At 34.8% G+C, this 25,529-nt stretch overlaps 1 protein-coding gene across 1 annotated transcript in view; it reads left to right on the top strand.

Moving 5' to 3' along the window:
• PYGL (glycogen phosphorylase L) overlaps nt 1-25,529 on the top strand; it is a 114,097-nt gene that overhangs the window by 48,055 nt on the left and 40,513 nt on the right. The window contains exons 5-7 of the mRNA XM_031952989.1: nt 13,038-13,169; nt 22,703-22,814; nt 23,189-23,271. Of these exons, the coding sequence (XP_031808849.1) occupies nt 13,038-13,169; nt 22,703-22,814; nt 23,189-23,271 (327 nt within the window). The remainder of the gene's footprint in view (nt 1-13,037; nt 13,170-22,702; nt 22,815-23,188; nt 23,272-25,529) is intronic.

The following is a 25,529-nucleotide window of genomic DNA, read 5'->3' as shown; positions in this document are numbered from 1 at the left end:
CTTTTATAAGAAATTTAAAAAGAATGATGTGGAAGAGCAATTTGGCAAAACCAACTTACACACCAACCATGATGGAGAACATAGGCAATATTAAGCACATGCAATGTGAAGAAAGCATAGCCCTCTCTCTCTTCCAAGGACAGGAGGTTCATTTTCTCAGATCTTGAAAAAGAAGCCAAGTTTGGGCATTCAAAATGCATAGTGGTCAATTTAATTTTACTTTTTTCCCATTTATATCATTGTGATCATTAGATATATTGTTTTCCAAATTTTGGGTTATTTCATGCTTCATTGTCATATGTCATCACATGATATTCTGACTTCTTCACTCCTTATAATACAGTAATATTCCACTAAATTTATGTATCATTGTTTAGCCATTGTAGCTACACAAATTATACATAAAAACATAATTTTAAACAAATAATTTTAATTAAAATGTCTTTCCATTAGATTTAGGTATTGATTTTTGTGCCTTTTATATCTGTGAAGGCAAAAAGTTCCTAATTACATATTTAGAGGGGGAAGCAATTTAAAAAAAATAATAAATTAAGTAGACATAAATGTCTTGAACAGTGTTTAATTCCTCTGTTAGATGTAGCTTTTGTTTTATGTATAACTGTAGTAAATTTAATGTAAAATTTAATTTAAATATGCATTCTGTACAAGGTATTTCTAAAAATGTAAGGAATTTGATTAAGTAGGCAGGCAGTTCATTACCTTATAGTCTGGACCTACATACTTATACTATATGTCTGACATATTTCTTTTCCAAACTACTCCATGAATACTCAAAAAATTTCATTTCTAAATTACTAAGAAATATGATCCTAAGTTGCTTAATCCTTCTTCAACAAATGTGATTACTGTTGTAATTCTGAAAATTGCCCTTTATTTAATAAACTGCCCAAAGCCAGAATAGATAGCATACATGTGTGTGTGTGTGTGTGTGTGTGTGTGTGTGTGTGTGTGATGCTATCTTAGGGAGAAGGGAGATAAGGAAGAGAAGGAAAAAATTGGAATTCAAAATCTTACAAAAATAAATGTTGAAAACCATCTTTATATGTTCTAAAAATAAAATACTATTAAGTGCAAAAAAAATTGGAAAGCTAACAATTTAAAATAAACACAAGGTAGGAAATATTAAATTTTAAAAAATAAACCAGAAAACAAAACTGTAGAAATGAAATTAAAATCTGATTCTTTAAAGAGACTAGTAAAACTAATAAAGTTTTAGCCAACCTAATTAGAAAAAAAATGAAAAAATTAAATCAACAAAACAGCAAATGGAAAAAGTGAAATTACAATAAAAATAGGACAAATAAAAAAGAATTTTAAAAATCTACTATCCATCCAAGCAAAACTGAGATCACAAAAGAAATTGAATTTCAATAATTTGGAATAGCTAAACTAACAAAACCAAATAAGATCTTAAATTTTAAAAATCTCTACAAAAGTAGAACTAACTAAAAATGAACTATTCAAAAAACTTACTCTTGGTGAATTTAAAGGAGAATTCTCTTATACAACAGTAATTGGCAGTACTACACAAAAGAAGCAAATATTGGAAAGTAAAGAAAGCATTTTATGGAAAAAACAAAGTCCTAATACCTAAAGCTTGGATAAACTTCTTAACCTTTCATGAAACATGGCATGGTGTAAGTCTTTTACAATGTTTTATCTCCATTTGGGAATTTTGGTAATTACATAACAATTCTGCTTCTTGTTATATCAATACATTTAATAATTCATTATTAAGGCTACAGCCTTGAGTGAAAAACTGAGTTCAGTAAATATGACCATTTCCCAATTGTCAATAATCTAGCTTTACATTATTTTTCCTCTGGCATATGTGTGTATACACATATATATTTGTATATACATGATATATATGTGTGTGTGTGTGCGTGTGTGTGTGTGTATATACATGTATATATATACCTGTCCTTACTGTTCTTCTTCTCTTTGTTTCATTAAGAAGCTGTACTTTTAAGGAATCCATAGCAACCCTGTTAGCTATCAGTTCTTTCCAAAAATGTTTTGCATATTTTATGCCAATAAATTTGACTGTTTTTAGCAATAGCTATTTTGTTGCATTTGTGTTTTTATTTTCAACCACATTTTTCTTTGCACTATTTAATGTGACTGAATCTGTTTTGTTAAGTACTTCAATGATCCTGTAAGTTCATCTCCACAACAGCAACATTGATATCACTAACAATTTATTCAAGTGTGCCCTGTAAGAGCCATAACTTTTTGGCATTTTCTTGAAGCAATAGCCATTCTTTAAAAATGAAAAAATTAAAAATGTGACCAGCCACTGAAATATAATCAGAAGTAATAAATCTAATATTCTGCCATTAATAATGAGGATACCAGCACATTCTGCCTAGATCTCATCAAAGCCCATCATTTGGCACTAGTCTAGTGTCAGTAGAAACAAACATGCATGAACATTGTTGTCAAATAATAAAACCTACTCCAAAATTATTGCTTGTCCCAAGTAATTCACACAGCTCTGTACATTTGATCATTCAATCTTTTTCATGAATTTATCATAATCCTGTAATGTTGTTTCACTTTTCTTCCTATTTATTCTTCTTATTTTCCTGGCAAATCGGTAAATTTCTTGAAATCTGAAACATTTTTCAGCTAATTTTTTAGCTGTTTTTTTTGGTTGTTGTTTCTACTGGAAAATTCTTCCCAATTAGTTTGTGAGTTTCTTGAGAACCGGGATTTTTTTCTTTTGTCTCTCTAGTAGTTAACACATTTCCTGGCATACAGTATGTCTTTAATAAAGGTTGACAGACTGATCCCACTGGACAATGCTTTTTATTTTTGTCTCATTTCAGAAGTTCTTGACATTTTATTGTAATAACATCTATAGAGTAAGATATGTGTGTGTGTACTCATTCTACATCAAATAAAATTTTAGCTCAGGTTTTTCTGTTAAAATTTCATTTCTGGAATCAAAAGGCTTATACATTATTTCCCAGAGCCTTGTTATATCTGAGTGACTTCTTTTGATGCCAGGAGCTTGACCCAAAAGAAAATCTTAGTCATAGACTCTTCTGAGAAGGATACAATAGTGCTGTAGAGGAATGCAGATATTGGGGAATTTTGAGAAAAATATTGTTGAAGCAAAGATACTTACAGTAGAGTGTTAACTCGGTGTGATTGATGAGATGATGGTTCTCTAGTTCACATATATTTGGTACTTAGTATGGTGATGTAATGGTTCTCTAGTTCACACATAGTGTGCTATAATGATGTAATCATCCTAAAGTATTTAAGGACCGAAAAGATTGGAAATAGAGATATTCCATCTTTGTCCATCCTCTTGGTAGCTCTCCTGCCTCCTACACTCCTCCCCTAAGATCAAGGCTGGTCCCAAGATCCTCTAGAAAGGTAGTCTATACACTACATCTTTGGCATCTGAACATGGGGCACTGAAAAAAGCACACTACATTTTGAGGCTCTCAACATAAGGACCTACACTCAGCAGCCTGGCTGCTGTTATCATAAGTTGAGTGGAGAAGTCCCTGTGACCCAGAAATAGGATGAGTAAACTAGTCACTTTCATTTTTTAGCTGAGATGGGGCAAATACTAAGAAAAGAGCTTTGCTCACCTGAAGGGAAGTGTGTAATAAGCATAGTTAAATTAATAAAGAAATAAGGTTTGTTGGTAACTTGGGAGCAGATCACTGGACTCTTAGAAATATTAGCATGTATATCTCTTTGGTTCCCTAAGGAAGAAAAATTTAAAAAGTAGAAACTTGTGGGAGAGAGATTAATTAAATATTACAGTGATAATGGTTGTGATTCAATTCCTGAGGAAACATTCTATACATATACAACATAATGCAATTGGCTTTAAGGAATCCCACAAGTTTTAAAATAAGGAAAAAAGAGAAAGAGCAGCTAAAAATCATGAAGAATTGGACAAGAAAGGAGTTAAGTACAGTGCTAATGAACTTAAAGAGTGTGGTGCCTCTCTGCAGGCACCCTTAGGGCATTCTTCATATCCTGACCCTCCCCCCCCAATTTCACCTTCATGGGTGGAGGGAGGAGAAGTGGGAGGGGTAGTGACACCATCAGCACCACCCATGCAGCAGCTTTGTGCACCTGCTATAACACAATTACAAAAGGCATTAATTAAATCTAAAAAGGAAAGACAGGATATATCTGATTTGGGAATAGAAATGTATCTTATGATTCAACAGTTTAACTCTTCAGGTCAAGAAAGTAGAAGATTTTTTTGATCTAGAAATCATCAAAGACCTGAAAAAGGCTTGCACTCTTTATGGGGCTACATCATTTTATGTTAAGATGTTATTACATAATTTGGCTTATGAAATTTTAACCCCTAGTGATTGGATATCTATAACAAAGACATGTTCAGAACTTAGACAAAACTTGCTTTGGCTTTCTGAGTATAGTGAACTCTATAGTATAATAAACCCAACGAAATAGAAAACCTGGAGTTAAACTTGCTAGTTGATCAAAGGTGACTGGTATATTAAGTCCTTATGCAGACACCCTAGTGCAGATTAATTCCCCTGTAGCAGCAGATGGGCAAATTGCTTCTGCTACTATTAAAGCATGAGGCACCCTCTCAGGAAGACAGGATAGAGGGGAAGCCTTCATGAAAATAATGCAAAGTCCAAATAAACCTTTTGCTGATTTCATGGGACATTTGCAGACAGCAACAGAAATTATGAAAAGCATCTTGCTAGAGAAAATGGTAATGAGGTTTGTGGAAGAATTATATTAGGACTACATAAGGATACTTCTTAGAGGAGATCATAAGACACTGTGCCACAATGGGCACAAATACCTTTTAATACCCAGGTTATGATGCAGACTTTTCAAGAGCTGAACATGAGATGACAGAAATCTCTTGTGGCAAGGCAGAGAGACTCATCAATGCTTTCAATGTGGTAAAATAGGGCATCTGAAAGCTCAATGTTGCCATAGAAGACAGAGTGGGAGAACAAGACCCAAAATCCTATGTCCAAAATGCAACAGAGGCTTCCACTGGGCATCAGTAAGTAGATTGACTCAGGTAAATGGGAAGCGGGGCCCAGCTCCAGGGCCCCAGACAAAAAACACTTGGGGCATGATGGCAGCCAATGTTACACCCGGAGAGTGTCAAGAAGTGCAGTACTACAACATGATCAATCAGCCAAGAAGTAATCTGATGGGAGAAAGGGATTACAATTGGAGAGAATAAAGTTGTATGCAGCTGGGACTACTGATATATCCCCTGGAGAGGTAAAATCTGTCCCTGTTCAGCCTATGTATCCTTTGCCTCCCAGACACAGTGACCATTTCACCTCCTGAGAGTGCCTACAAAACAGTGTCCATCAATACACTGATGTGGGAAACTAGGGAATGTGTAGCTAATATCCCAGTCACTAATATAGGTAGACAATGTGTGACTTATCAACCAGGAGAAGTAGTAGCATCAAGTTTACTGATACAGACTTCTGATAGGCAATCTAGTGATAGTTGCCCAGTTATTGACTCCAAGCAACAGAATCCAGGAATATTCTGGACAGCAGCTGTGACAGCTGACCGACCTATACTCACTATCTATCTAAATGGCATATCATTGGAAAGGTTGATAGACAAAAGTGTAAATCATACAGTCATTAGAGCTGCCAATTGGTCTAGTCATTGGCCAAAGATTGAGGCAGATACTTATATTTCTGGCATAAGAGGATCAATAGCAGTTGAAGTTAGTGCTACCACTTTAAGATGGATATTTGAAAGTGAAACAGGAGTTTTTACTCCTTTTGTAGTGGAAAAATCCCAATCTGATACTGTGCATAAAAGTGTACAAAATGTTTAGAAGTGTATATAGGTCCATTTTATTGCTTGTGGCACACACATATTTGCAAAAGCTTGTATAGGGAATGCAGTGACCACTTGGTCAATCTCCTTTGCTGCTAGTATTGCAAAAGTAAGTCCTGAAAAGGTGTCTACTGCAATATGGATAAAAGACAGACAATGAAAAGATTTATAATAGGTAACATCCATTTCCCAAATTTCACTGGGTCTCAAACCATGAGGATTCTTCCCTGGAGGGAGAGTAGAAGCGTGGAAAGGAAGGCAATCTGTCCAGGCTTTTACTATGCTCCTAGCTTTCTCTAGGGGAAGAAACATCTTACAACAGTTAGGATTACAATTGAATACTTTGGCTTTTTAGGCAGGGCTGCTGTTGAAGGCATGCCTGTACTCTTACCTGTTCCAGTGTGAGTGGAACAGTAGTCCTTAACAAGTGAAAAAATTCAGGCCTTATTAGATATAGTATAGGAGCAACTTGACCAAGGACACTTACAACCTTCTCTAAGTCTTTGGAATTCCCCTGTGTTTGTTGTAAAAAAGAAATCTGAAAAATGGAGGATGTTGACTGATTTAAGAAAAGTAAATGAACAGATGGAAACTATAGGAACTCTTCAGCCTGGACTTCCATCTCTTACTCAATTGCTTAGAGAATAGCCTCTTTGGGTTATAAACATTAAAGATTGTTTCTATTCTATCCCTCTAGATAAGGAGGATATGAAAAGATTCACTTTTTCAGCATCCAGCGTTAATTTAGGTGAGCCTTATAAAAGACATGAATGGACACTTTTGCCACAGGAAATAAAAAATAATTCTACTATGTGTATGTGGCTGCTGTTCTTACTCCTAAGAAAAGAGTTTCCAAAAGTTATCTTGTTATATTACATGGAAAAAACTCAACATCATACTCCTTTTCAATATTTAGGATATGAAGTATGCTTACAATACAAAAAAGTTCTGTAAGAACAGAGAAGTTGCACATCTTAAATGACTTTCAGAAGCTGATAGGAGATATCCAATGGATGCATCCAATGTTAGGCTTAACTACCTATCAATTACAACCATTATATGACATTTTAAGGGAAGACAATGCTTTAAACTCAACATACCAGCTTACAAAAGAAGCTCAAGAGGCTTTGAGAGAAGTTGAACTGGCTTTATCCAATGTGGTTGAAAGAGTCACTCAAAACTCTTAGAAATATAAGTTTTTTTCTACATAAAAGGCACCCACAGCAGTCCTTCATCAAGGGGTGAACCTCCCAGAACAAGAACAAAGCCTTACTCCTTACCCAGTGCTCGTGGCTAGAATTTTATTAAAGGCCATTAAGAGAGTAGTACAATTATCTTGGGTAAGACCTGACAAGATATACACCTTTTATACCAATGCACAAATTAATGTATACTCTAAAACCATCCCATAGTGGCAAATTTTATTGCCCACAAGTCCAAATTTTACACACAGGTCTCCATTAAAGATAGCCCAGTTATTACATAATTGGCAATGGACTTTTGAAGAAAAGGTTTCTAAGGTTCCTCTTAAAGGACTAACTATCTTTACAGATGCATCCAAACATAACATTTGTGCTGACTCTCATGACTTAACTATAAAGAGAATAGTCAGAACTCCTCTTCAGTACACTCAACAGAATGAATTGTATGCAATCATGCTAGCTCTTACTAATTATCCAGGAGATATAAATATAATATCTGATTTGGCCTATTCAGTAGGTGTGGAACAGAGAATTGTCACAGACCAAATAAATTTTGTAGCTTCTAATATATATCAGCTCTTTAAAGAACTTCAAGAGCAAGTGAGAAAGCTATCTTGCATGTCCACTCTCATAGTGGACTTCCAGGTCCTATTTTTAATGGCAATTCAAAGGCATATAGCCTTCTAATTATGCTGGCCAATACTTCTTTATTTCAAGAAGCCCAAGAATTTCATTTTAAATATCATCAGGCTGCTCAAGCTTTACGTTTGCAATTTGGAATAACAAGAGAGGAAGCTAAGAGCAGAGTAAAAAGCTGTACAGCTCGCCTTCCTTTCCACGCTCCTACTCTCCCTTCAGGGAAGAACCCTCATGGTTTGAGACTCAATGAAATTTGGGAAATGGATGTGAACTATTATAAATCTTTTGGTCGTCTGTCTTTTATCCATATTGTAGTAGACACCTTTTCAGGATTTACTTTTGCAATACCAGCAGCAAAAGAGAGACTGAGTGCTCACTGCATTCCTCATACAAGCTTTTGCAATAAAATGGACCTGCATATACTTCTAAACATTTTGCACATTTTTATGCACAGTATCATATTTTACATACCACTAGCATACCTTTTAATCCTTAAGGACAGCAATAGTAGAAAGGAGAAACAGAGACATCAAGACGCTCCTCCAAAACAAAAGAAAGGGGAAGCTGTAGGTAACCAAACCCTAGAGAACTTTTAAATTTAGCTCTTTACACTATTAATCATTTGATTTTTGATAAAAATGCACTGGTTCCAGTAGACAGGTTTCATAACTCACCAGAAGAGCGGTGGAGAGTGAGAGCAGCTTCACTATCTTTAGATAATTGCCAGGTGATGTGGAGAGATCCAGAAAGTGATGAATGGAAGGGACCAGATAGGATAAATGTTTGGGGGTGAGGGTTTGCTCATATCTTTACAGATGGAGAAGGAGTCAGATGTGTGCCAATGAGTCATATTCACCTTGTCCAATTGGAGAGAGATAGAGAAGACCCTTGAAACAAACCATCAAGAAACATCTGGTGGTTCTATCTCTGACAATATGTACCACTGAAAAAGCATGGCTGTTAACCCAAAGTGTATGGCAATTGACTCATGAACATCAAAAACCATCAATAAGAATGCTGCAGGATTTCAAAATCTGCAGGAATCATTGGATTTCCTGACACATGAAGTAATGGACAATAGATTGGTTTTGGACTATCTCTTGGCTACTGAAGGAAGTGACTGTTAGTTATATATCCTCCTTCCGAGACTTATGGACATGTGTAATTCCTCATGTTGATTCATGTTGTTTGTTACATCACCACTAGCCTATGTTATATTACTATGTGCTTGTGTCATACCTCCCATATTGATGGATTTACATATACCTGTTTCAAAAAAGGCCCATCAGCCCAGAGGAAACCTGCTAACAATATCTGGTTTGACTCCCCATTTGCCTTTGGTGTTCTCATCTCTCTTTCTGAGAAGTCAGGGAGAACATAATGATCTCCTTTTTGGTGTTTTCATCTCCCTTCCTGAGAAGTCAGTTCTAAAACAAAAGAAAGCAGGAGATGTAGAGAACCACAGATATTGGGGAACTCTGAGAAAAGCATACTTGAAGCAAAGATATTTACAGCAGGGTGTTAACTCAATGTGATTGATGAGATGATGGTTCTCTAATTCACATATATGTAGTACTTGGTATGGTGATATAATGGTTCTCTAGTTCACACATACTTAGTGTGCTGTAATGATGTAATCAGACTGAGGTTTAAGGGCTGAGAAGACTGTAAATAGAGACATTCCATCTTTGACCATCCTCCTGGTAGCTCTTCTGCCTCCTGCACTCCTCCATAAGATCAAGGCTGGTCCTGAGATCCTCCAGAGAGCTAGTCCGGACGTTACATTGTCCCATCTGATCAATAGAAATAATATTAAAAAAAATGTTTAATATAAATGTTTATTATGTATTTCGTTCATTCTAGTGTAAACTAGGAGTGGTGATGCAAATGGGGAAATAGCACAATGAAAATGGATTCTTGGCCCAAAGCCATATATTTAAGTGTCTTAAGTAAATGTAAAGGGGATGTTTAAATTTAGAGAAAAGGGACAAGAGGGATCGCTTCCAGAATGGGAGAAGGGGGTTACATTGATTTTCTTATACCCCATAGTTTTTCCTTGGTTTGACTTATGTAATATCAAATAATTGATAATGTAATCCCAAAATAAAGGTTCTCTCCTAATTTCTGTGAATCAAACAGTTTAAGAAAAATATTTTCTGCCAATAGCTGCTTGCTCCACAAAATGTTATAAAGAACAAAATCTTATGAAACTGGCTTATCTTTTGATGCTTTTAAACCATATGTGAATTATGTCAGCCTGCTCTTTATTACCTCCTTTATTGTCATATTAAAATTTATATATATATGTAATCTGCATATAAATACATAAAATTATATAGAGATATGTTTTTCTACCTTCATTAAATGAACAAAGTTCACAATATAGTTATCCATTCAGGCAGCACTGAATAGGATTAGGGACACAATATCTCTATGATCTGAAAACCCCCCCAAAAAAATTTTGGGCCTTCCATTCATACCAGAGAAGAAATATGATTTCTTTTTCTTTTATGAAATTTTTATAGATCCCTTTTGTAAAATTTGGATCAAATATTTGGTCTATGTCATTTGCTGGTCTTTGCTTGTCATCTGGGACATCTACAAAACTCCCATTTAATTTCTTATGCTAATCCATAATATATCAAAACTACTATGATGAAAGTCATAATGTGGAAGAAATAATTATTTTTGATAATTCAAAACCTTCTAAAACTTGTTTCTAATATCAAATTTTGAGATGTTGTTATAGAATGAATCCAAAGGACAAATAATATAATTTACAATACAATAACACATATCTACAGGATAGCATTTAAAGTAAGTAGGGCAAGTCCAATAAATAAAATATGCTGTGAAATAGTAAGCATGTTGGTAGAAAATAGAAAATATTACAGTACTTCTACTCCATGTTGAAAGGCTTCCTAAAATTAAGTGTGATAACAATGGTGAGGAAAAGGGTCACTGATTAGTCAAAAGTTCCCAGGCCAACAACATTTTTAAAGGATACTCGATGATTTATACAATAAAATGTTCATTGTAAAACTAAAGGAATTTTTTAATGTTTCAATTTTTTCCTTTCCACTGGCTTAAACGTTGTTAATAAATTCTTTTGTGTACCCCAGCAATTCAGAGAGAACATGGGAAATAGGGATAAAAACTGATTGAATCTTTTTTATCATAACTGAAACTTAGCTACACATTTATAACTTGTTTAAGTAGAAAAGTTAGTTCAGGCTTGGTAGGTTTGTAGTAACAATGCCATAGCTCAGAGATATATAATTCATTTTTATTATTATCATATAGCCACTTACAGAAGATGGAAAAACATTTCTGTTTGCCAAGAAACAAACATTTTCCCTTCAAATATTATTCCCTTCAATAAAAGCAAACTTGTTCAACAACTGAAATTGATAAACTGAAATTTTGAGTATCAAACAGTGAAAATTTTTGTTTAGATCATTAATCAAATACCCTGATTTATCTATGCTGCAAGCTTAACTGAATAATTCTTCAAAAACACTGTCAAATCCACACAAGTTGGCACCTGGCTGCTTTCCCATAGACTATGGAACACCATACACACCCAAGTTTATATTATTTTGAGCACTATGTTATTTTACATTATTTTGAATACCTGTGCTGAAACTGAAGTAAAAAAATCTTCTTTGATATAAATAATTCTTTTTCTGTGTTTCTCCCCCTCATTTATGCCCTGTTTTCTTCAGAGAAGAGTTTTAAAGCTTTTAAGGAAATAAGCCACAGGATTTGAATTTATAGCTTCATTAATCTAAAAGAAAGCAAAGTAGAAAAGAGACTTCATCTCCATTCTGGATCCCTTACAAAGCTAAATGGAAACCTTTTTATACTTTTTCAGATCTTCTATGAAGTATTGTTTCATGACCTGCCTTTCCCCTTAATTTAGACATGAGTTGTGAAAATCAAGGAAATATTAAACAATATCTTGCCAAAAAAAACATATACAAGATAAAAAGAAAAAGGGGATTCCTCAGGACTTTGTCATCCTACTTAAAGCAAAGCAAATTATTGTTTGATGGGAATGTAACACTGGTTAAAAAAAAATTAAAAGATTCATAAGGAATTTAATCTTATAACACTGAGACATTGACATTAAAAATCAAGTCTCTAAAATTTGCCTTTCTAAATCACCAACGGGGCATGTGATATAGGCCTAAGGGAAATAGAATATATTCTCTCATCTCTGAATACTTTTATTTCTTAAAGGAAGAAAACCATCCAGGCACTGATATGTTGATTTTTCCCATTTAAACGATCTTTTTGATAAAATGTTCCGCTTTTCTCCAATTCTCACTCCCAGTTTTAGAACCACTCAGGAATAGTGTTCAAAGATTGCATGGAACCTTTGGTTTCAATATGATAAATATTCAATTTGGATTGGATTTTTTTTAATCACTGTGACTTATGCTAATACACAAATTATCCCTGTCATAGTAAAGTGAACAAAGGCCATCTTTTTATTGAAAACTTGTTTGTCCTTGACCAGAAGAGTTTTTAGTTATTAAAACAAATTAGTGAGTTCTTATTTGAATAATCTGGAAACAATTATCTAACTGCTAAGAAATTCTTGTTTAAATCTTTATTTCCTTTTTTTTCCTTTTCTTTTGCTATTTTTGGGCTGAGTTTTGTAGGACAAAAAAAAACCACTTTTATATCATGACTAATGAAAAAGTTCTAATCAAAATTCTAAATGTTAGTATACTGGCTTTGTTACATTTTTACCTAGAGCCTTCTATTCTCATCCTATATCTAAAACAACTTTTGTCTTGCAGTTCACCAAATCTTTTTACATTTTATATATGAATGACTTATAAAACCCCCACTTCTTTCATATACTCTCTGGCTATTGAAAAGAAATAATGACTTCTTTTTTTTCTATCCTTGTAACACCTATGAATTACTCCTGTACTTATCACATATTCATAGTTTGCTTGTAATTAATATTAATGGATTGTTTCTTTGCTTTATTTTTGTATTTCAGTATTGTTTTATTTTGTGCTTCAGTATTGTTTTACCCATTTTCTTAGATCACAGATAGTCCATTAAGTCATTAAACTGAACAGTAATTAGGACAGTGATGTTCACATGCTACAATTTTCAAACATCTGCTAAAACAGAAGTTAAGCATTGTTTATAACAAGAAGAAAAGAGATGTTATGAGCAACCTAATTAGCAAATGTTCCTCAGTGTAAACTACATTTATCCTTTCTCTTAAGAGTTTTTGAGTTAAGCAAAAGCTCTATTTTTGGTTTAACAAAATTTAGGGCTTAGAGTTTAACCTTTGGGTTCTGTCTTTTTTTCCAGGTTGAAGAAGCAGATGATTGGCTTAGACATGGTAATCCCTGGGAGAAAGCTCGTCCAGAATTCATGCTTCCTGTTCACTACTATGGAAAAGTAATCCATACCCAAAATGGAACCAAGTGGGTTGATACTCAGGTATTTAACGCTTCATTACAGGAAATATCCATTTTATATATTCTTACTTAGAATCCATATTATTCCTTCTAACAGTCTTCCAAAGTCTCTCCATGCTATTTTTACAAATGAAATAATAGAAGAAGAGAATAAGTCATTTGTCTAAAGTCTTGTAATAAGTAGATCAACAATAGGACAAAGATTAGAACTTAGTCCCTAAGTGCCAGCATCTCTAGACTCTTGGTTTTTGGTTTTTGTTTGTTTATTTGTTTTTTTGATAAACCATAAACAGGAATAATGGGTAAAAATTACATTTAATTACTATTAAGAATGGCTAAAAATTAAAAATGCTTAGTTTTCAGTCAATTTGGTTGATTGTATACATGTATTTAAAATACACACACATATTTAATATGCAGACATGTATAAATGTTTATGTGTGCATAAATTGTATAACATATATAATATACATTATAAGATAAACTATTATATATAAAAATTATACATATATGTATCATATTGTATATTATTTATATATCATTTCTTTTATATGTTATGTGCTTTATATCTCATATATTTTATATGTGTATATATATCTGTATGTATATATACATATAACAAGAAATTTTAAGTGTCAAGCTTTTTTAAAATCAAGTAAACTTATTATTCAAATATTTCATTTGAAGACTCAGTAATCATGTTAATGACAGATAGGTTCTGTCACCGGTAATTTTCTTAGCTAACTATATATAAACAGTAATTGAAATTATTTTCCAAAATAAGCAAATTAGAAATCTTTGAAATCACAATATTATTGTACACCTTGTTTCCATCTAGTTTCAATACTCCACAATGATTGGTGGCTTTCTGTTTATAGCACAGTTCCCACTATCTTAGCTAAGTAAAAAATGTATTTAATTTAGAGAACATGATGACATTCTTCAGAAAGTACCTAGAAATTCAGATAGATAGGATCTGTTCTTTTGTGCCTGTGAAAATAAATTTACAGAGACTGAAGTAATCTGAAGTAATTAGGTCTCAAATCCAATATGATTTTCTAAAATTAAGTAATCACCTGAGACCATTCTCATATTAGTAGCCAGTGGTAATAGAAAGTACAAGGTCAAGCATGTTTTGTTCATGTAGCAGGCAAAGAATTATCTTTTTATTTTATTATGCTCCCAGATCCCATAGTCTCCTTCTATGAATTGCATTAATTTCATTTTAGAGGCAGTATGATATACTAGAAAGAATGCTATATTTGAAATCAACTTCAGTTCAAATCCTACTAGGTGACTTTGGAAAAAAATCATTTGACTTTTCTGCCTTGGTTTCCTCATCTGTAAAATGAGAGGGCTAGACTAGGTGACATCTGAAGTCTACAAATATATAATCCCATGATTTATCACAAATTGCTTTTGTTTTCTTTTAAATCTTCCTGGACTTTTATTTTTCATTAAATTCTTTCATTCATTTGCAATGACTAATGAAACCTATCATGAAAATATTTGTGATGTAAAATCTTATTATATATAGTTATGTATTATATCTGGTAATCCTCATGCATTCAAAATTCAGAGGTCAAAATGATAACTCTAAAAGAACTTCAGGATAGTTAGATGGGAGGAAACACATTGGAAAGAGACTAGAAAGAGAAAAAATTCATGGGATAGTACCAGCTTCAGAGCCATGAATAGTTTTTGCACTTGGGTCAATTGTCACAGACCAAGTCCCAGGAAAACTGCCAGAAAGACATTTTAAGTTAGTTGTGAGTTTAGACGAATTCTGGGTAGAGGTGTGAGACACCATGAAGCTCCTATTAGAAAAGATCCCCAACCCCCAAAGTAAGTAGGCTATTTGGTGGCTTTCTATTTATTGAATTATTCTTGATAACTAAGCATGTACTTTAATTGTTCATTCACTCTTAGCTTTCAAGAAGTTTTATTACAAAGGAGAGTTGGAAAAAGTAAATATAATAGCAAACAAAAAGATGTTTTTGATGGGGAGCTGGAATAGTGTTTGAAGACAAGCCCTTCAGAATGATGGGGGAACCCCAATACTATCCTGACCTTGTGGGAGGAGCCATGAGGTAAACCCTTGAGAAACTCCTTGAAGGGGAAAAATTCTCCTGGTTCTCCAAGGTATATTGAGGCCAGACAGGATTGCAAAAATAAATGAGCTTTTTGCTCTTAAAATCTTTTAAACCGAATTTGTCTCTTGTTTTTTAAGAGACAGCCTAGGGGAGAAATTTTAGGAATAGAGGAAATAAACTATCCTATTCTTGCCACAGACCCAAAGCCCCAAGCTTTCCCAGTTCTATAGCTTTCTGTTCTCTGTAGGCACCCTAGAAAGAGAAAGAAAGACAAAAACTTTCCTTGATTAAGGTTTTTTTGTTTGTTTGTTTTGTTTTGTTTTGTTTGTCAAGTCATAGGAGTTTTCTGGCTGAGCATCCTCAGACAAAAAGAAATCTGCTTGGTCATAGAACCCCAGACAGTCTAAATGTCCCAGGAGTTTGGGCTGCCCTTTGCTATAGAAAAGGGTCAAAGGAAAAGGGACTCTACCCCAGACAGCTGGGCTTTCTTGGGAATCCCCATACAGGCCACCAAATATAATGAGGTGTAAGATTGTACTCAGAGAGAAAGAGAGACTCAGGTTCACATGACAAGAATTCAGGAAATTGAGTATCTGTGGCAATAAAGGAAAGTTTATTCCTGATTTCACTAAGAAAAGAATTCTCTTAGTGGACAAAAACCCCTAATTCAGTCAGGAGATTTTTGTAAAGAGTTTGCTGACAGTACTTAGTTCTATGGGCAAATAGTGGCCTGGAGCTAGGGGCAGTTTAAGTTGAAATCAAATGGAGATCTTCAAATTGAATAGAAGATTTCCAATTGAATGAGTAGTCCTAGACCAATCTTCTTAGAGCAGCCTTCTTTCAGTTCAGTAATCACCACGAGAATAGCCAGGTATTAAAGTCCAAATCTTTTATTATCTCCCTCACAATCTGGTTTCCTTGCCTGGGTCCTGTGCCAGCCTTCGAAAGAGCCTTTCACACCAGCCTTGGTCTCAGTCGGGGAAGTGCAGGAGGCCAGCAACCACAGTGGAGTGAGATGAACTGAATGAATATGGCTCTCAGTCCCTGATGGCTCTTATATACTCTATTATAATTACATTATTATAGATGTGAATCTTGTGGAACTATATTAAGTACTATGTACATGTACTGAACTAGAGAACTATTAAGCACCATGCTAAACTAGATAAACTAGATATCAATTCCACTGACTTAACACCTTGTAAGAATCCTTGCTTCAGAGTTCTGGCCCATAACATCTCCTACTTTCTTTTGTTTTAGAACATAAGGTAGTCTCACCCTCCCTGATTTCTCAAGGAGGTGATAACCCCAAAAAGGTGATCATGCCTTCCCTGACTCCTCAAAAAAATGGTGAAAACACCTAAAAAGAAGGTGATCATACCCTATCTGACGTCTCAGGAAGGGAGATGAAAACACCAAAAGAAATGGGGAATCAAACCAGATTAGCAGGTTTCTGAAGGGTCTCACTTGAAACAGGTATATATAAATCCATCAACATGGGAGGTATTACAAACAAACAACATGAATCAACATGAGGAATTATACATGGCCATAAGTCCTAGAAATATTCCAAAACCAATCTATTGTCTATTACTTCATAAGTCAGGGAATCCAATGATTCCTGCAGATTTTGAAGTTCTATAGAGTCTTATCATGTCTCAGGGAATCCAATGATTCCTGTTGGTTTCGAAGTTCTGCAACAGTCTTTTCAACAATTTTTCATCTCAGGGAATGCAATGATCCTTGCAAGTTCTGCAACAATCTGATCATGTGTTAGGGAATCTAATGATTCCTGTAGATTTTGAAGTCCTATATAGCCTTATCATGTTTCAGGGAATCCAATAATTCTTGCTGGTTTTGAAGTTTTTTTATCAGTCTTATCATGTCTCAGGGAACCCAATGTTCCTTCAGAATTTAAAGTCCTGTTTCAGTCTTCTCATGTCTCAGGGAATCCAATGATTCATGCTGGTTTTGCAGTTCTGTAACAGTCTTATCAACAATTTTTCATCTTAGGGAATCTAATGATGCCTGTGGGTTTTAAAGTCCTGCAACAGTTTCATTATTAGCCATGCTCTTTCAGTATCAAATATTTCTTAGGTCTTCTCCTTTGTTTTGAGGTTTTTCTCTTTTTCTGTCTCTCTCAAGTTGCTTGTTGGCACCCATCTGATTCCTTCTCCATCTGTAGAGATACAAGCAAAACATTTCCCCCAAACAGTTAACCTATCTGGTTCCTTCCATCCACTACTTTCTAGATCTCTCCTCATCACCTGGAGATTATATTGGAGCTGCTCGCACTAGACACTGCCCTTCTGTTGGGTTAAAAAGCCTGTATTCTCCCCAATTGTAATCCCTTTCTCCCATCTGATTGCTTCTCTGCTGATTGATCATATCAGAGTCCTGAACTTCTAAAGACTCTCTGGGTATAACCTCAGTTGCCATCATGCCTAACTTGTTTTTTATTTGAGGGCTTAGAGCTGGGCCCTGCCTCTCATTTCCCTGGGTCAATCTACATTCTGAGGTCCAGTGGAAGCCCTTGTTGCACAGGATTTTGGGTATTGTTTTCCCATCCTGTACTCTCACTTTTTCTCTTTACCTACATTGAACTTTCAGATGACCTACTTTACCATACCGAAAGCATTGATGAGACCCTCTGGAAGTCCTTTGCCAAGAAGGACCCTGTCTTCCAAAGTTCTGCATCATAGCCTGGGTAAAAAAGATATTTGTGCCCACTGTGGCACAGCGTCGTATGATCTCCTGTAAAGGAGCATCATTGTGTAGTCCCAGAATAATTCTTCTACAAACCTCATTAGCATTTTCCTTACCAGTTGTTTGATCATTATTCCTGTAGCTGCATTTTCACTAATGGTTCTTGTGACAGTTGTCTGCAAACATCTCACAAAATCAGCAAAGGGTTTATTTGGACTTTGATCTATTTTTATGAAGGCTTCCCCTCTATTTTATCCTGGGAGGGTGCCCCATACTTTGATAGCAACAACAGTAATTTGCTCATATGCTATCAAAGGGTAATTAATCTGTGCTGAAGCGTCTGCATATTGCCCTTTAGCTGCTAATTGATCGAAACTGATTTGAATATTAACTCTAGTGTGCCTATTTCATTGGGCTTGTATCCTACAGAGTTCACTATATTCAGAAAGTCACAACAAGTTTTGTCCAGGTTCTAAACATGTCCTTGCTATGGATTTCCAATCACTAGGTGTAATGCCCTTGCTTGGTTTTCTGGAGGTCTTGGAAACAGCCTTTGTTTCAGCTCTGTAATCACCACAAAAATAGCCAGATGTTAAAGTCCAAATCCTTTATTATCTCCTTGCCTGGGGCCTGATTAGTTTTCTTGAGACCCTCTGGAATCTTGGTTTGAGTATAGGGAGCAGAAGGCCAGGCCAGCCACAATGAGGCTGATGAAGATGGAATGAATCTTTCTTCTTGGCTCCAAGAGTTTGAGCTACTGCCTCCGATTCCTTGTCTTCTCTGGTTCTGACTCTGGCTGAAGCTCCCAGCTTATATGCTCTCTTATAATTACATTTTCATAGATGTGAATCTTGTAGAACTATATTAAGTACTAAGTACATGTACTGAACTAGAGAACTATTAAGCACCATGCTAAACTAGATAACCATTGTCTTTATCAATTTCCACTGACTTACATCTTGTAAGAATCCTTGTTTCAGAGTTTTGGCCCATAACAACTACGGATTAAAATTTCATAAGCCAAATTCTCTAATACCATCTTAATATAAGATGACGTAGTCCCATAAAGAGTGCAACCCTTTTTCAAATCCTTAATTATTTCCAGATCGAAAGGAGTGTATCTTCTCCTTTGTTTACATAAAGAATCAAATTCTTCAATCATAGGGTATGTTTCTATGAAATCAAATATATTCTGTCATTTTTTAGTTTTAACTAGTGCCTTTTGTAATTGTGTCATAGGTTGCTTTATAGGTGGTGCTGATTGTGTCACTGCCCATTGAGGGGAGAGGGTCATGAGATGGGGAATGCCCTAATGGTTCCTTCTGTGAAGCATCACAGTCCTTAATTTCATGAGAATTGTACTTAACTTCATTCTTGTCTAATTTTTCATGCTTTTCACCTAGTTTATCATATCCTTCTCCTATTCTTTCTTCTTTTTTCTTATCCTAATACTTATATAATTCCTTAAAACCAATTGTATTAAGTTATATGTATAAAATGTTTTTTTAGGAATTGAATCAGGACCATTATCATTGTAATATTCATATAGTTGCTCTCCTACTAATTTCCACTCATCTGGAACTAATTCTTTTTCCTTAGAGTTCCAAGAAGATGTGTATTGTAATGTTTCTAAAAATTCAATGATCTGCTCCCAAGTTACAATCAAACCTTGTTTTTTTTTTCATGAGTTAAACTATGCTTTTGACACGTTTTCCTTGAAGTGGAAAAGGCTTCTTTCTAAACATTTGTCCCATTTCAGCTGAAACACTAGTTGAGCCCTTAACAAAGTTTCTTTCTTGTCTATTTTTGTACTTACCCTAATTTCTGGGTCATGGAGACTTTTTCACTGAACTCAGGATAGGAGACTTTTCCACTGGAATCAGGATCAGAGACTTTTCCACTGAAATCTTGCCAATCTGGACTTAAATCCTTAGCCCCATGTTGGGTGACAATATGTAGTGTTCCTCAATGGTTTTCTGGAAGTCTTGGAGCAGCCTTTGTTTTAGTTCCCTAATCACCACGAGAATAGCCAGGTGTTAAAGTTCATATCCTTCATTATCTCCTTCACAATCTAGCTTCCTTGCCCAGGCCAGCTTTCTGGAAACCCTTTCAGACTGGCCTTGGTCTTAGTGGAGGAAGTACAGGAAACCAGCCACCATGGTAGAGTGAGATGAACTGAATGAATCTGGCTCTCAGTCCCTGTTGGCTGGTATATACTCTATTATAATTACATTATTATAGGTGTGAATCTTATGGAACTATATTAAGTACTAAATATATGTACTGAACTAGAGAACTATTAATCACCAAGCTAAACTAGATAACCATTGTCTTATCAACTCCACTGACTTAACACTTTGTAAGAATCCTTGTTTCAGAGTTCTGGCCCATAACACACACACACACACACACACACACACACACACACATACACATACACACACATATACACACACATATGCACAATCACTCACCATTCCAAAACAAGGAAGACCAGTTACCTCTGATTTTATGAGTCAGAACAGAGATGGAACATTGGAGAAGATGGAAAGGACAAACCTTTGAAAGAAAGACCCATATTCTCAAGAAGTTATGGTCCTCAAGTTGGGCCAGTTTTCTTTCCACTTTCCTTCACCTAAAGTCTAGCAACTCCCCTCCCTATCACCACTATCATTTCTTTCTAAGGATGCAGTGCTGAGGAACCTTCAGATAATTCTCCTCTCTAGCATTTCTACCTCCCTAATCAAACTAGCTCCCCTTGCATAAAAGATTAAAAATTCCTTAAGGAGACTTTAAGTGTCTCTGTGTAGACTCATAGAGCAGTCCACAACACGGTCAACCTTGGCCTAAATTTGAGAAGCTAAAAAGAGCAAAAAATTCCAGAGGAAACAAAAGGTCTGATGTGGTGTTCTCTTCTTTAAAATATAATGGTTTTCTGGGGGAGAGCAGTTTTCTCATGGAGGTTTTCTGGAGGCAGCCTTATTTTCAGTTATAAGTAATAATCACTCCAAACGCAGCCAGGTGATAAAAGTTCAAACGTTTATTTTCTCCTTTCTTGGGTCCAGGTAGCTTTCTTAGAGGCCTCAGCTTTCCTTGGTTCCAAGAGCTCTCATGGCTAGTCTTTTGCCTCCAGCTCAACTCCAACTGTCTCCAGCCAGCACCAAGGTGAAAATTGGAATGAATCTCTTATCTCCTTGCCTGGAGCTGGGCAGCTTTCTGGAGAGCCTTTCAGACCAGCCTTGGTCTCAGTAGGGGAAGTGCAGGAGGCCAGCCACCACCGTGGTGTGAGATGAAGTGAATGAATCTGACTCCACCTCCGAGAGTGGGCTTGTGGGCTTCCTCCCAGAGTCCACCTGTATCTGTCCCAGAGTGCTCCTCTCTGACTCTTGGCAATGTTCCAAACATTCCAAACTGAGCTTCTGTCAGCTTCTTATATATGACCTCTTAAAGGTTGACTCCTCCTCTGAGGGAGGGATTAAGGGAAGTGTGGTTTTACAAAGTTACAAAGTTAACTTTCTGAATCTCCCATACTTGTGAACTCCAATGAGTACTTAAATGCATTAGTGAGCTAGAGAATTTGCTAAGTACCATGCTAAATTAGATAATTATTGTCTCTATCAACTCTAATGAGTTAACACTTTGTAAGGATTTCAACAGTCTGAGTTGAGAAATTAGAAGCAGAGGCTGAGATTATCATTCTTTGTATGAAAATCACCACCACTCCAATCCATGTGGAGGTGGTCCCTGAAGAACTATTATTATCTGCATTGAGGGGACAGATTCTAAGGATCAGGGCCATAGATCTTTCCCTACTTCAATGTTTGGCTAGAGCATTCATTTTCTTAATTGTGATCTCTGTATCTTTTCTCTCCTAAGAAATAGTCAAGCTGCTTCTCCAGCAGAAGCCTGCTTTCATCTCACTTCTTTCCATCCTGACAAGATCTTTAGTCACAGGTCTGGCATGAAACAACTCTACTCAGCTCACCATTTATATTTCCCATTCTATGGACCCATCTTTGGCACTGTTCTGAAATCAGCAAGCTTTTTCCTTTGTATGTCATTCAATATGACCCAGTCTGCAAAATGAGAACACTAAACTACATAATATTTGAGGGGCTTTTCCCATTTTAAGAATTCTATAATTTTATTTCCTTATTCCAATACTGGAATAGAAAATGATTATTCTACTACTTCTCTGTTTGCTATGAATCCAATAGCTCAGCTACCTATTCAAGTTCGTTTCAAATGATTACAATTGTTCTTTTACATACCCAACTTTCTTAAAGGTATGATTAGATTTATATTAGATTATGTTAGATTTAGCATCTCTAATAGACTGAATATAAGTATCACCCAATACTTTAATTTTATCAAGTCATTAAATGTTACATCTGGTTTCTATAACAAGTCATCAAGGCCAAATTGACAAATAGAAAGGGGTAGAATCTTCTTGCTTAAACATTTTAAAGATTAACAATAGTGGAAATTTATGTAATGCTTTAATTTTTGTAAAATATTATTTCAATTTTATACAAGTCCAGTACTCTCTACATAATATCACAAGAAAGCATCTTTAAAGCTCATTTCTTCTTGAAAGAAAAGAGAGATACATACTTAAGACTTTTCTGTGATTATTTCCTTAGTTTCACATAGGTCAAAAACAAAATTAGGAATCAGTTTATAGCCTAATTTGCCAAATCTAACATTCTAAAAAGAAAAAAAAAAGATTTATCAGTTATTCTTTTTAATTATGTAGGTGATCCTTGCATTACCCTATGACACACCTGTCCCTGGGTATATGAATAACACTGTCAATACTATGCGACTCTGGTCTGCTCGAGCACCAAATGATTTTAACCTCAGAGACTGTGAGTACTGAATATGGTTCCGACTATTCTTCCTATTTCTCTTTTCTAACAACATGAATCTAGTGGTTTTTCCATTAGATCCAGATAGAGTTTACATGTTAAACTTTTTATATAAAGGGTAAAATTGAGAAAAGGCCTTGATATGATTATGTTTTCACTGTACAAAATAAAACCATTTTAGAGAGCAAAAACTTCATGACCATTATACCTACCCCACCCTCATATGAGAACGCAGAATGTAAGCAATTTGGAAACAATTTGACTTTGGGGTTATTTTTCATTTTCCAACAGTGGTCCCATAAATTACCTAGCAAGCACTGAATGAAGTCAGATCACTTAAAATAACAAAAGACTTTTCTCTCCATTCTAATTAGTTAATGTTGGTGATTATATTCAAGCAGTTTTGGACCGAAATCTTGCTGAAAACATCTCCCGTGTCTTGTATCCCAATGATAATGTAAGTGATGATGTCTTATTAAAAATAATTACATCATTAATAATTAAGTAATTATTAATTATTGTATTAATTAAATAATTAATAAAATATATTAAAAATAATTACTTTTCATAAAAGGTACTTCAAAGCATCCTACTAAAAATTACATAAATCTAGACATTTAATGTTGAATTTGACCTCAAGAAATAAGTATTTTTTCTCCATCTGGATTAGACAGATTTTTCTTGTACAAATGAAGAATTCATATTATGCATGAAGTCAAATTTAATATTTAACATACGATTGATGTCTAAATCACCAAAGACAAGAGGTTCTCTGAAGGGATTTAAAAACAATACTCTTGGATCTACATTTCAGGTATTTACATTTTACTAGTGCTAATTGATTTAAAATACTTTTATTTTAAATCAATTAGCACTAATAAAATGTAAATCACCCAATTTACAAGCATTTATTAACTGTACTGTGTTAGGTGCTTGGGAAATATACATTGGAAATAAATCTAATGGAATCTAATGGAAATAATTCTAATAAATCTATTATCTAGTGGGAGGATAAAACATCAATTCATGCCTGTGAAATACAATATTACTTAATAAGTACATTAAAAAGTTAAAAACAAAAATGAGGAACTGACTAATATCTGAGGAAAATCTTACCAACCAGGGAAATGAAACTCTGAGGTATTTTGTAGTTGCATTTTAAAAGATAAGTGAAAATTAAATAGATGAAGAGGGCAAAAAAGGAATGATTAGCTATGGGAATACCTTGAGCTAAGGTATATAGAGGCATATGGAGGTATATAGAGACATGAAAATAGATAATTAGGAAGAAAAATGTTTAGAAGGAGATAACGAGATAGTTAATCTGTCATCTAAGATAGATTGACAAAGGACTTGAATGTCAAACAAAAGAGTTTCCACTTAAATTCTAAGACAATAGGGAATAACTTAAAGATTTTGGAGCAAAGGAGTAATGACCAGATCCATGTGTGAGAATATTATTTTAGCAGCAGTGTAAAGGATGGGTTGAAGGGAAAAAAGAAAAGAGATAGAAACATTTGCTAGGAAGTTATTGCAGTAATGTGAGCAGCCGTTTATGAAAGTTTGAAGTAAGACAATACAAGTAAAAATAAACATGAAGAGAAAGATGGGAAATCTTGTAGAATTTAAATGAAGAAAAAGTAGAAATATATTGAGGAGCAAGTATCAAAGATAAAAGTAAAATAATGAATAAGAGACAATACAGTGAAGTCAGAAGAAGGAATAGGTTTAGGAGGAAAGAAAATTCCTTTTATTTGGATATTAGACATTAGCATGGTTGAGGTTGAAGAGTCATTCATTAGTGGGGCATCTAAGTAAAGATATCCTGTAGGCAGTGGGAAGTAAAGGTGTGTAATTGAAAACAATGGTGAGGACTAGAGATAGAGATTTGCAAGTCATCTGTATGAGGATAAGCCTAAGAAAGTGAGTCACAGTGACAATAGAATGTGTTCATAAAAGGTCTAAGGAGAGATCTTTGAGAAATACCCACATTAAGTGAACAGGAAGAGAATGAAGAATCTGTGAAGGAATGAGAGAAGAAACTTCTAGAGAGAAGAAGAAAAATCAAGAGTTTATGGTGATCTCAAAGTCAGTACAGGATAGAATATTCATTAAGAAGACATCAAGGTCAAATGCTATAGAAAAAATAAAGAGAAGTTGATCTGGAAGAAAAAAAATATTGGATTTAGTGACCAGTAATTGGTAAATTTAGAAAAAAATTTATTTTAGTAGTGTGGGCAGGAAATGAAAACTTCAATTCAAGGGCCTGAAGATAGATGAAGTCCATGGACTTCTCAGAATAATGTTTTTAAATGTATAAAATAAAATGCAATCTAATTATATTGGCACAGAACTATCAAGATCATTTTAAAAAATAAATTCACAGACCCCCAAGTTAAGAAATCATACTCTATGATGGAATATAAATGCTGTTTAGTTTGTAAAATCTACACAAGCTGGCTCCAGCTTACCTTTCTGGTCTCATTAAAGATTACTCTTCTTCTTCACTTTGTGATCTATCAAAACTGTGCTCAATGTTCTTCACCCATAACCTCATGCATAACCCTCTATCTCTGCGCCTTTACATTGTCTATTTAAAGCATCATGGCAATAATCCATCATCTAGCATGTCTCTCTGGAATATACTTTTTCCTTACTTCTGCCTCATCTTCACCATGAATCCTTTCCTCCCTCCATTTGTTAATGTCATTCCTC

The sequence above is a fragment of the Sarcophilus harrisii genome, chromosome 2 (genome assembly GCF_902635505.1).
Source record: "Sarcophilus harrisii chromosome 2, mSarHar1.11, whole genome shotgun sequence".
Lineage (NCBI taxonomy): Eukaryota > Metazoa > Chordata > Mammalia > Dasyuromorphia > Dasyuridae > Sarcophilus > Sarcophilus harrisii.
This window is presented reverse-complemented; position numbering and strand designations above follow the sequence as displayed.